Consider the following 13,882-nt stretch of genomic DNA (forward strand, 5'->3'; position numbering starts at 1 on the left):
GAGAAGTTACTAAAAATTCAATGGCTACCGGTGTTAAAAAGTGTAAAGTTCAGTGCCCATAGCGGGAAAAAATAAAGTTCAGTGGCCATAATGTGAAAATTGGTAAAGTTCAGTAGCCATGGGTGTAATTTACTTAGTCATAGTTTTAAAAAATGGAATAGTTTAGTACTGTTTTTTAAGGGTAAATTTCGAATAAAACCCTTGTGGTTTCACTAATTTTCAGATAAAGGACTGTAGTTTACTTTTTGTCAAAACGAGAATTGAGGTTTCGCACTTTTAAGAAAACAAAGACATTTTGGATTAATGTTATTAAAATCATCTTTAACGACCTGAAAATTAAAATTTTCAAGAATTAAAGTTGTTCAATGTCATATTTGCTATGGAACTACATTTTCGATTTTCGAAAATGATCTTTTTTGGAATTTCTCTCTCTAAATATTAACTTTCTATCTATTTACCAAACATCATCTAAATAGTCTCAAAATAAAAAAGTTGAAGAATTAAAGTTGCTTAGAATATTAGTAGTTATTAAAATATGTCATTTTTGAAGTCGTCAATGGTGATTTTAATAGTATCAATCGAAAAAGTCCTTATTTTGCTAAAATTGAAAACCTCAGTCATTACTTTGAAAACAAGTAAATCACAGTCCTTTATCTGAAAATTAGTAAAACCAAACCACAAGGGTTTTATTTGAAATTTACCCTTTTTTTTTTTTAAAGCATCAAGCATCGTTTAGTACTGTTTAATTTTTAAAATGGAATCGTTGAGTACTATTTATTTTTTTTTTTGAACCCAAAAATCGGAAATATTATATATCAATAGGATTCACATCCTCAATAATAGTGTTTAACAACCATTCCGACACTTCGGAAGATACAAAATCGCTAGCATTGGAATAGGTCTGCCTAGCTACCAAATGAGCATCCCTATTTGCTATACGAGGAATAAATGACAATTTAAAATCGGGATTGGATCCTAGAATAAAACGAAAATCATGAATTAGAGATCCAAACTCCGAGATGTCTCTTTTGCTTGACAGAATTGCATCCACAACTACTTTCGCATCAGACTCAAATTCAACATATGTGTAATGCAAAGCCATCAACCAAATCATACTAGTTCTTAATGCTAATGCCTCGACTACTCGAGGCTCCCTGGAGCCTGTGACACAACTGCTGCTACAAAATAAAAATGCTCCTATTGCATCCCTGATCACTGCTCCCATCCCACAACACCCCTCCTCCATGAACAACGCCCCGTCAATATTACATTTAATTGAACCTAACGCTGGGGGCTTCCATTTCGGAGAGGGAACAGAAACAGGAAAGGAGAGTCTAGTTAATACTTGTGGGATTAGTCGTGATGGACCTGCTTGATCAGGCTGCCGACGTCGATGATCTGCGATTGGCGGGTCAAAATGTTCCATGTCGTGATCTCGTTGCCTAATCGCGGGGTTGGCACTAGTTCCACGCTGAAACGCCCTCCATTCGCGGTACTCTTCAAACCCAAGTCGCCAACTGGTGTCCACAGGCCACCATTCCATATGCCATAATACCTGGTTCCGGTGATCTCAAATAGTCTTTAAAGCATAACACTTCCGGATGAGCCTGTCTTTACGTGGTATGCGTAATTCACACAATAGCCAATCAGCAACAGTTTTTCCTCCAAGTTGAGGGATCGGTACGCCGGCTATCCTCCATACATCACCTGCAAAGCTGCAATCAACAAATAAATGGTTAGCCATTTCGTCCTGCTCCACACATACAGGGCATTCAGTCGTGATGGGAACACGTCTTTGAGCCAATCTGGCTCTTGTGGGTAAGCAGTACTATTTAGTTTTTAGGCCTAATACGCAAATAACCCCTTGAACTTGTCCAAATATTGCAACTGCCCCCCTCAACTTTCAATTGTAACAACTTACCCTTCAAACTTGTCCAATTGTAAGGTATTACCCCTCAAACTTGTCCAATTGTAAAACATAACCCCAAATTGGATTTTTTTTTTATCTAAGTACTTGAAGCAACTGTAAAAACGTTTCCCTGGATTCGTATCACGCCATGAAATTTTCAATGGAGCTATTTCTCTACGTAAACACATTTTCATCATCATAATATCCCAAAACTTTGAATCAAGAAATCACTAAAAAACGAATAGAAATAACAAAAAGAAGAATAAAAAGTTGAAGAGTTGAGAATTTGGTTACTTAAATACTGATTTTTTGGGGTCCAAAGATTTGATTATCACATTCCACGAGCGTTTGCATCTTTTGTATTTCACGTGTTTCTTCAATTGCAGTCTGTGTCAACAATTTGGGGTTCTGTTTTATAATTGGACAAGTTTGAGGGGTTATATTTTACAATTGGATAAATTTAAGGGGTAAGTTGTTACAATTGAAAGTTGGAAGGGGCAATTGCAAAATTTGAACAAGTTCAGGAGTTATTTATGTATTAGACCTAGTTTTTAAAACTTGTTATATACTAATTGTTTTTTGTTTTTTTTTCAGTTATATGCTAATTGTTACTGTTTGAAAAAAATAACAGTTAATATAAATATGTTATATAGTTTTTTTTTCAAAAAAATGTTATTTGATTTTCCGAAAAAAAAAATTGTTATAAAGTTTCGGTGACGGCTACTGTTACGTTGTGAGAAATCAAAGTAAGCTTACTTTGTGGTTAATGTCAACCGGCTACTTGATGTACCTGTTAGAACACTACTTGATGTACCTGTTAGATCAGAAGAAATTGATTTCTAAAATTCTAACTACCCACTACAGCACTCTTTTATCTCTCTGTTTGGAATTATGTCGACTTTAATCTCCTCAAAAAAAAAAAAAAAATCTAATCAGCATTTTATAACTCTTTTTTTTCTAATTGCCATTCTTCATTACAATTTAATTTACAAAAATTTCTAATTAAAAAAAAAAAAAAAGTATAATACCAATTTGGCTTCTTAAACTAAGGCTTCAAAGTCAATTAGGACCTTAACTATCAAAATCATCAATCAAGTTCTTAAACCAACTAAAAACATCAATTGAGTCTCTATTCTGAACAAAAATCATCAATTGAGTCCTCATCGAAAATCATTAGTTTCAAATCCTCTTTCTTAAACTCATTTTGAACCAACACAGAAATTATTACAGTCTATATCAAATAGTCACGGTTTTTTATTTTAGGATAGTATAGGGACTCAATTGATGATTTTTTGCTTAGTTCAGGGACCTAATTGATGATTTTGATAGTTTAAGGTCTTAATTGACTTTGAAACTTTAGTTTGGAGACCCAAATGAGTGTAATGCCTTAAAAAACAAAAAGTTGTTTTCATAAAAAATCATGTTTTTAGACATAATTTAAATAAAGTTGGAATTAATTTACGTACGGCTCAATACATCATTTGTCCCTTGAACTTGTCCAAAAAGTTTCATTGTTCCGGATAGCCTTCTCAACTTGCATAAAATATCTGAATAGCCCCTCAACTTGCTTAAAATATAGTCAATTATTCACTGGTTGTAAAAAAAAAAAAGTAAGTTACATGTCGAATGTCTATGCACGCAACTCAAAAAAGCAAAACGATCAAGGTCTGGCCACGAGGTTCTAATATCAGAGAGGACAAATTTTACAGTTGAGCAAGTAACATTTTCCTTTTAATAATTTATTTTGAGAAATATGTAACAGTACTCTAAAGTGCATGCAACTTACTTTTTTACAACTCACTGATTAATCGATTACATTTTAAGCAAGTTGAGTGGGCTATCAGAATGTTTTAAGCAAGTTGAATGTGCTATTAGAACATTTTGAAAGTTTAGGGGGCTAATCAAGATCTTTGGACAAGTTCAGGAAGCATATGATGTACTAAACTTTTACGTAAAGTAATTTTTACAAAAAAAAAACCATTACCTTCACAAAAAAAAAAAAACGAGTTTTAAGTAAAACTTTTAAACTTTATATAAATCTTCTATTCTTAGACATAATTTATGTAAATTTGTGTTTTTACAAAAAAAAAATTGTGAAAACTTGACTTATTTTAGTAAAGTTGTATTTTTACAAAAACAAAATTGTGAAAAAACGAGTTTTACGTAAGTATTCTATTTTTAGACATAATTTATGTACAGTTGGACTAATTTACATTAAATTCTATTTTTACAAAAAAAAAAATCATTAACTTCGATAAAAATCGAATTACATAAATCTTTTATTTTTATACATAATTTACGTAACATTGTATTTTTACAAAAAAAAAACAATCATTAGCTTCGTGCAGAATCGAGTTTTACGTAAAAACTTTGAACTTTACATAAATCTTCTATTTTTAAACATAATTTACATAAAGTTGGACTTAATTTACATACTTGTATTTTTACAAAGAAAAAAAATCATTAGCTTCGTGAAAAATCGAGTTTTACATAAAATCTTTAAAATTTATGTAAATCTTCTATTTTGATACATAATTTACGTAAAGTTTGACTTAATTTATGTAACATTGTATTTTTTACAAAAACAAAACAATCATTAGCTTCATGAAGAATCGAGTTTTACGTAAAATCTTTGAACTTTACTATTTTTTGGGAAGAATGAGCTCAATGAGCTTGTACTGTTTTTTCCTTTTTTACTAATCATTCTCTATTGAATATTACTGTTACATAATAAATCAGTTCGTGTTGATTTTTTTGTCCGATTTATGCCTATATATAAGGTTCTGGTTCTCTGTTGAAAAACAAACCGGTAGATTGCTGGTTTAAAATAAATAATTTACTAGTTTAATCAATAATTAGCTTACTATTTTTTAGGGGCAAGTATCGTCCCTTATTGTGGGACAAAAATATGTCACGGTTATATGGGGACCGCAGTCGTCCCTAAGAACGAGTGATTGAAAAGTTCATTCACTCAAAATGGAGAGATATCAAATCGCATACGTGCAAAACAACTTAGATTCTGTTTGCCTCAGTCGACAGTAAGGAGAACGCCAGTAGTAACAAACCAACGGTGGAATTTGGGTCGTAGAAAGCAGTGAGCGATGAATGATAAGTTTGCAATTTCTTAATCAATCAAATAAAATCTGGGTTTGATGAATTAGTGAAAACATGTTTATAAGATTGTTTGCAAATTAACTAAATGACAATTCTATATGAAAATTTTTCTCTTTCTATTCAACAAAATACCTAGTTTCGTTTGAATCTTTTTTTAAATCAGAAAAGATAAGTTGCAAATTAACTCCGATCATTTTTAACGAAGTATAGATTTACCCCTGAAGAAATAATAGTACAATTTTAAATCTAACATTATCAAGTAAAATCAAATTTACCGTACCTATCAGAAAATTAAAATAAATTGTTTCAGTATTATTTGACTTGTTATTTAATTGTGGTAACGTTGTTAGCTTACAAAAACAATAACTTTATGAAAAACAAGTTTTACGTAAAACTTTTGAACTTTATGTAAATCCTTTATTTTTAGAAATAATTTACGTAAAATTGTACTAAATTTACGTAAACTTGTTATTTTAGAAGAAAAACTCCAGGATTTTTTTTAAATTAGAGTTTTACGTAAACCTTTGAACTTTATGTAAACCATTTAATTTTAGACTAAATTTACGTAAACTTGGACTAAATTTACGTAAAATCGACATATTTTGTGAAAATAAAGTTTTACGTAAAACCTATGAATTTTACGTAAATCTTTTATTTTTAGACATAATTTACGTAAGGTTTGACTAAATTTACGTAACCCTTTTTCTTTAGGAGAAAAATCCACAAACATTGTGAAAATTAGAGTTTTACATAAAACCTTTGAACTTTACGTAAATATTTTATTTTTAGATATAATTTACGTATAGTTTGACTAAATTTACGTAGCCTTTTTATTTTAGGAGAAAAAAACTCACAAACCTTGTGAAAATAGAGTTTTACGTAAAACCTATGAATTTTACGTAAATCTTTTATTTTTAGACATATTTTACGTAAGGTTTCACTAAATTTACGTAACCCTTTTACTTTAGGAGAAAAATTCACAAACCTTGTGAAAATTAGAGTTTTATGTAAAACCTTTGAATTTTACGTAAATCTTTTATTTTTAGGTATAATTTACGTATAGTTTGATTAAATTTATATAACCCTTTTATTTTAGGAGAAAAAAAATTCATAAACCATGTGAAAAATTGAGTTTTACATAAAACCTTTGAACTTTACGTAAATCTTTGATTTTTAGACATAATTTACGTAAAAGTTTGGCTAAATTTACGTAATCTTGTTACTTTATGAGATAAAATCCAGAATCCTTATGAAAAATAGATTTTACGTAAGATATTTTAACTTTACGTAAATCTTTTATTGTTAGACATAATTTAAGTAAAGTTTGACTAAATTGATTTAACCTTGTTATTTTAGAAGAAAAAATCAACAAACCTTGTGAAAATAGTTTTATGTAAAACCTTGAAACTTTACGTAAATCTTTTATTTTTAGACTTGATTTAATTGGTTTAAATTTACGCAACCTTGTTATTTTAGGAGTTAAAATCCACAAACTTTGTGGAAAATAGGGTCTTACGTAAAACCTTTAAACTTTATATAAATCTTTTTATTTTTAGATATAATTTACGTAAAGTTTGATTAAATTTACATAACGTTGTTATTTCAGAGATAAAATCTAGAAACCTTGTGAAAAATAGAGTTTTACGTAAAACATTTGAACTTAACGTAAATCTTTTATTTTTAGACATAATTTACGTAAAGTTGGACTAAATTTATGTAACCTTGTTACTTTAGGAGATAAAATCTAGAAACCTTGTGAAAAATAGATTTTTACGTAAAACCTTTGAACTTTACGTAAATATTTTATTTTTAGATATAATTTATGTAAAGTTGGACTAAATTTACATAACCTTGTTACTTTATGAGATAAAATATAGAAACCTTGTGAGATATAGAGTTTTCTGTAAAACCTTGAATTTTATGCAAATCTTTTATTTTTAGACATAATTTACGTAAGGTTTGACTAAATTTACGTAACCCTTTTATTTAGGAGAAAAATAGAGTTTTACGTAAAACCTTTGAACTTTACGTAAATATTTTATTTTTAGATATAATTTACGTATAATTTGACTAAATTTACGTAACCTTTTTATTTTAGGAGAAAAAAACTCACAAACCTTGTGAAAATAGAGTTTTACGTAAAACCTATGAATTTTACGTAAATCTTTTATTTTTAGACATAATTTACGTAAGGTTTGACTAAATTTACATAACCCTTTTACTTTAGGAGAAAAATCCACAAACATTGTGAAAATTAAAGTTTTACGTAAAACCTTTGAACTTTGCATAAATATTTTATTTTTAGATAGAATTTACGTATAGTTTGACTAAATTTACGTAACCTTTTTATTTTAGGAGAAAAAAATTCATAAACCTTGTGAAAATAGAGTTTTACGTAAAACCTATGAATTTTACGTAAATCTTTTATTTTTAGACATAATTTATGTAAGGTTTAACTAAATTTACGTAACCTTGTTATTTTACGAGAAAAAATCCACAAACCTTGTGCAAATCAGAGTTTTACGTAAAACTTTTGAACTTTACGTAAATCTTTTATTTTTAGATATAATTTACGTATAGTTTGACTAAATTTACGTAACTTTTTTATTTCAGGAGAAAAAAATTCACAAACCTTGTGAAAATAGAGTTTTATGTAAATCTTTTATTTTATCAATCCCTATATTAAATATCTAACATATTGTTTAGTTCTCGTATTTTAATAATATATTGTTTAGTTCTTATTTTTTATTTTGATCAACAGTTTTGTCACTTAAATTTTAAAATATTGAACAGATTAGTCCCTCTATAATGGACTAAACTGTTGAATTGAGCTAAAATTAAGGATTGAATAGTGTATTATTAACATATAATGACTAAATAGTGATTAGATTAAAATATAGTAACTCATATATTATTTACCTTTTAATTAATAATCTTTAAAATTTTCATAATTAAATATTACCTGTTATAGCAGGTTGTCTTTTTTATTAATTTTAATTAACATTATTTATATTAACACATATCTAATTACTATTGGATACTAAAACAAAACAAAGTATAGTTACTTTATTTTCCAACAAAGTAGCCATGGAATTTACCTAAAGTTTATTATTAAATTTAAATAAACTTTTAATAGAAAGAGATACTAGTATATTATAAGTGAATATTTCTAACTTTTATAATAGGGATAAGGTAACAAAATAGGTCTATGGTTTTTGGAAAGTATTAATTTTAGGCTTCACATGCAAAATAGTACCAATGTAAGTTTAATATTTAAAAAAAGAGTACCAATTTAGACATTGATAACGGAACGTGACACGCGATTCATATTACTCAGTTAAGTTCTGATATCTCTCTCCACATAGAATTGACAGAACTTAATGAAGTAATATGAATGATATGTTACGTTCCGTTATTGAGGCATAAATTGATACATTTTTTAAACGTTAAGCCTATATTGATGTTATTTCATACATATAGCCTAAATTGATACTTCCCAAAAACCATAAACCTATTTTGGTATCTTATTCCCTTATAATATTAAGTATTCTAATACTAATTTGAATTGAAAAAATTAATTTTAATTTTTTTAATAAATATATAATTGGACGGGTTGGGTTGTGTTTGAGAATCAACTTTCTTACGATGATCTAATCCGATCTGAGCCCGATATAAATATATAGTTGGACGGGCTGGGCTGGATTTGGACAAAGTAGTTTAGTGTCAAACTAAAGTAGGTTGGTCTAAGCCCGGCCCGACCAAACCAACGAACAAATCTATTAAATACATTAAATTTCTAACTAATTATCCTAATTTTTTCGTTTTTTCGTTTTTTATTTTTCTAGTTTTTATTATTATTCATTTTTCACGTTTTATTCTTTTTTTTCAGTTTTCTATTTTTTCAGAATGTATTATTTTTTCACAAATTATTAAATGAGTTAATGAATCATTCCAACTAACTCATGACTCAACTCATTTATTATATGAGTTAGGTGGATCGACCCATTTTTTATCCAACTCATAAATGAATCAATTCTAATTCATTTAATTACTCCTTAAATGGGGCATGACCCATTTCGACAAATATAATTTGAGTGTTATGAGTTAAATAGTATCTTTTAACATAGGGTAAATTACACACATTGCCACTGAACTTTACCCATTTTCACATTATGGCCATTGAACTTTATTTCTTCCCAATATGGCTACTGAACTTTACACTTTTTAACACTGGTAGCCACTGAATTTTAACTAACTTCTTAAAATGACCGTTAACGACCTCAAAATGAAAATATTCAAGAATTAAAGTTGTTCAGAATGACATTTACCATGAAATCACATTTTTTATTTTCGAAAATCGCATTTTTTGGAGCTTTCTCTCTCTAAAAAATCACTTTCTCTCTCCTAACCAAACAACACCTAAATGACATCAAAACGAAAATTTTCAAGAATTAAAGTCCCTTAGAATATTATTAACGCTTTGGATTTTTTATTTTTAGCCGTCAACGGTGGTTTTGAGGCGTTGAGTGACCACCGGTGTTAAAAAGTGTAAAGTTCAGTGGCCATACCGGGAAGAAATGAAGTTCAGTGGCCATAATGTGAAAATGGGTAAAGTTCAGTGGCCATGGGTGTAATTTAGCCTTTTAACATATAAATTGCTACGAGGTAAATTACACTCATGACCATTGAATTTTTATAATTTTCACGATATAGTCACTGAACTTCAAAATATAATATAAAAGCTGTTGAATTTTACACTTTGTTATACACATAGCCACTAAATTTCAATCAATACCTCAAAATGATTATTGACGGTCCAAAAATAAAAAAAAAAACTCCAAGAATTAATGATATTCTAAACAACTTTAATTCTTGAAAAATTTCGTTTTGAGGTCATTTAGGTGTTGTTTGGTTAGAAAAAAGAGTGGATTTTTAGAGAGAGAAAGCTCCAAAACTGGTGATTTGGCAAAATAAATAACGTGTTTTTTTTATGATAAATGTCATTCTGAACAAATTTAATTCTTGAATATTTTTATTTTGAGGTCGTTAAGAGTTATTTTGAGAAGTTAGTTAAAATTTATTGGCTATGGGTGAAACAAAATGTAAAGTTCAGTGACTTTTATATTACATTTTGAAGTTCAGTGACCATAACGTGAAAATGGATAAAAGTTCAATGTCCATTTGATGTAATTTACCGGCTTTCATTCCTAAAAATAAAAAATATCCAAATTGTGCATAATTGGATACTCATGTGAGGCTATAATAATATTTTGCAGGAATGCACGTGATCGGTTAATCAGTCTATTAAATTTAATTTGGTCGGCTAACTATTTAATTAGCGGCGGAGTCAGGACTTATAGGTTGGAGGGCTAGAGCGTGGATAAAATTTTTTTAATACTATATGTTTGGCTAGATACTATGTGTGGGGTGTTAGAGCGGCTCATGTTATTTTTATAAATCCCAAAAATCCTAAACAGAATTTAACCAGTTTTTTTAAAACACTAACCATATACTAGTTCCTTACAGTTATTTAACCACTAACCAGTTAATCAATTATTTTGATCGGTTAACTTTTTATTCGATTTCTAACCATTAGTAATTTGAGAAATTTACATGGAAATACACTTTTCAAAAACAATCTACAATTATGTCAAATCATAATTTTCCATTATATCAAATTAATAAAATCATTATTTTTAATATGTTTTAAGAATTAGAGTTTATAATCTTCAAAAAAAAAAAAAAAATTAGAGTTTATAAATTAAGGTTTATGGTATGTTGTTTACGGTTTAAGATTTATAAATTCGAGTTCAATTTTTTTAAATTAAAATGTAAAAGCATACTCTTTTAACATATCAGTTTTGATCACATGCATCTTAATGAGCATGTAGAATTTGCTCATTTAGAATTAAGTTTCATAATCTGATTTAGTCGTAATTTTATAGTTAACTATGATATTTATATAGGAAGCCTAGTAATTTCCGCCAAACCCAAGAGCCCATTGTATTACCCAACAATGTTTGATGAAAGCCTAAGACCACTCTGAAGTGACAGAGATCAGGGCCGGCCCTGGGCATAGGCCCGGGGTGCGGCCGCCTAGGTCCTAAGGCTAAAAGGAGTCCAAAAATTTTAATTTTATTAAATATATACTATTTTTTGTTATAAATTTAATTATAATACCCATTAGGTATAAAAATTGATCAAATAATATGACATTTTAGATCTAAAATTGGTCCAAATTTCTATTTTTTTGATTTTTTAGTACAATTTTTTTTATTAAGGGCCCATTATTTCTAATTTCTCTTGAGGCCCCTAAAATATTAGGACCGGTCCTGACAGAGATAGCCCAACGTGTGTTAAACTAAATATTAGCTTCTATAGTTTACTTGAAAAGGAAAGCAGCCCATTTCTATAGTTGAGAAAATAGTAAAAAAAAAAAGCTTAAAGCACTATCCCTGGTCTATCCAAAATGATTTGGTCACTGGTCTATTATTTGGTCACATTTGGCCCCTTGATCTATCCAAAATTGGTGAACTTTCACCCAATTTGGATTCAAATTTAACCGAATCATTATCTCATTGATAACTTACAATATTTTCACACTTGAACTTAATGGATTTTAGTTTAGGATTTGTTTTTTGTTTTTTTATTTTTTTAATCTAATTATTTATTTCCACATCACGTGCATTTTTTTTTAAGAAATATCACGTTTCAAGTTTAAGTGTCAAAATATCATTACTTATGAATGAGATAACGATTCCGTTAAATATTCATACAAATTGGATGAAATTTCACCAAATTGGATAGGCCAAGGGCTAAATGTGACCAAATAATATGTTAGGAGCCAAATGACACAATTTTGAATAGGTCACGGGCCAAACAATGCTTTAGGCCTAAAAAAACTGATGTTAAAAGCTATTCAGATTACATACTGAGTTCACTGTATGAATCATTTAATAAATACTGGGGTAAATCACACTCGTAGCTATTGAATTTTACCCATTTTAATATTATAGTCGCTGAACTTCAATTCTTAATGGTATGGTCACTGAACTTTACATTTTTTAATACTGGTGGTCACTCAACGCCTTAAAATGACAGTTAGCGGCCTCATAGTAAAAAATTCATGATATTATAAGGAATTTTAATTCTTGAATTTTTTTTTTGTGGCCATTTAGGTATTATTTGGTTAGGGGAGAGATAGTGAATTTTTAGAGAGAGAAAACTCCAAAAAATGTGATTTTGGAAAATAAAAAATGTGATTTTATGGTAAATATCATTCTGAAAACCTTTAATTCTTGAATATTTTCATTTTGATGTCGTTATCGGTCATTTTGAAGAGTTAGTTAAAGTTTAGTGGTCATTGGTGTTAAAAAGTGTAATTCAATAGTCATACTGTTAAGAACTGAAATTCAGTGGTCACAATATTAAATGAGTAAAGTTTAGTGACTATGGATGTAATTTATCCATAAATACTTTGATTTCTTGACCTATTTATCATGTGATTTTCTTTTCTTATACTATTATTCTCAAATTTATGCAAAAATTATTTATTTATTATTCCATTTCTATGAATTGAAGAAATTATAAATGTAATTTTTTTTATAGTTTTTTAATATTTAATTAATGTTATGTCAGTTTCAGTAACCACGGTTTTTGAAATACTAAAACCGTAACCGTAACCATTAATCACTATTTTTAAAATTAAAAACCATACACTAATCCATCGGTTTTGGTCAACTTTATTTTCAGTCCGGTTTCACTTTGGTTTTTTGGTTAATATTATATAATATTTCAATGAAAAAAAATATAGAATAATCAATCAAAATGTCGATCGCTAAATATATAATTTTTGGCAACGAATTTAGCATCATGATCTAAGACAAAATTATGTTGATAGTTAGTCGTATATAAATCTGCAGTTCTTTACATATTTAAAAGCTGTGAAAAATAAACAAAAAAAAATGGTAATGAAAATAGAAAAGAAACGAAAATGGAAATATACACAAAACGCGAAAATGCTAAAAAGAAGAAGTTTCTGTGCAACGTAGAATATCATCCACTCGGAGTCGGTGGGTGGGTTTTGCCAAGGTCCGGCTCCATCCTCGGATGATTTTCGCTCATCATAATCTGTCGGGTAACATTCACTTCCACACAACACAGAACTATGCAAGTGAATGATAGTCCCTTCTTTAATCTTGTAGTCGGCTAAAGTCATATTTCCATCTTTAAGACGCTTCTTACCACACAACAACACCTGCTCGTTTGCGGACATACGTTCCTTGGGTTCAATCTTAGCCTTTAAATCATCAATTGTGTCAGACTTATCAACTTCTAAGGTAATTCTGTAGCCACGTAGGGCAACCAAAAAAATATGCATACGACCTCTAGGACGAATAATATGGTGGAGTATAGACTCATTCTGAATGTTATAGTCAACAAGCGTGTGATCATCTTCAAGCTCTTCTTCTGCAAAAATGAACCTCTGCATGTTTAGGGGGATCCCTTTCTTGTCTCGGATTTTAGCTTTTACATTATCAATGGTGTCTGAGCTTTCCACCTCTAGAGTGATGATCTTTCCGGTAAGAGTTTTCACAAAGATTTGCATCTGAGATTAAATATACAATAACACGTACAAGAATTATTATAAATTATGTAAATTTCACTTCTACAACCTAATATAAAGGGATAATATACAAAAATACTCTTAACGTTTACAGTCAAGAGTAATTTTACTCATAACGTATAAAATGGTATAATTTTACTCTTAATGTTAGCAGTCAAGAGCAATTTTACCCCTAACGTTGTCAAGTTGGGTCAATTTGAGAAATAATTCATCAAACAGTCTTCTCGGTCATG

General features: G+C 29.0%; 1 protein-coding gene across 1 annotated transcript; it reads right to left on the reverse strand.

Annotated features, from left to right (window-relative positions):
• Positions 1–1,570: 1,570 nt before the first annotated feature.
• On the reverse strand, positions 1,571–13,631 carry LOC136205970 (polyubiquitin-like). The gene is made up of 2 exons (XM_065996848.1): positions 13,029–13,631; positions 1,571–1,750 (listed from the first exon to the last, which is right to left on the reverse strand). The coding sequence occupies exons 1-2, from the start codon at positions 13,629–13,631 to the stop codon at positions 1,571–1,573; spliced, it is 783 nt and encodes a 260-aa protein (XP_065852920.1).
• Between the last annotated feature and the right edge of the window lie 251 nt (positions 13,632–13,882).

This window comes from Euphorbia lathyris, chromosome 9, assembly GCF_963576675.1.
Source record: "Euphorbia lathyris chromosome 9, ddEupLath1.1, whole genome shotgun sequence".
NCBI classification, from domain to species: domain Eukaryota; kingdom Viridiplantae; phylum Streptophyta; class Magnoliopsida; order Malpighiales; family Euphorbiaceae; genus Euphorbia; species Euphorbia lathyris.

What these genes read in the sequence shown, in the direction of transcription:
- LOC136205970 (XM_065996848.1), bottom strand. Translation starts at nt 13,631, where the DNA reads ATGCAAATCTTTGTGAAAACTCTTACCGGAAAGATCATCACTCTAGAG. An exon ending in TTAGCATTTTCGCGTTTTGT is followed by an intron (nt 1,751 to 13,028) that starts GTATATTTCCAT and finishes TGTGTGGAGCAG; the next exon opens with GACGAAATGGCTAACCATTT.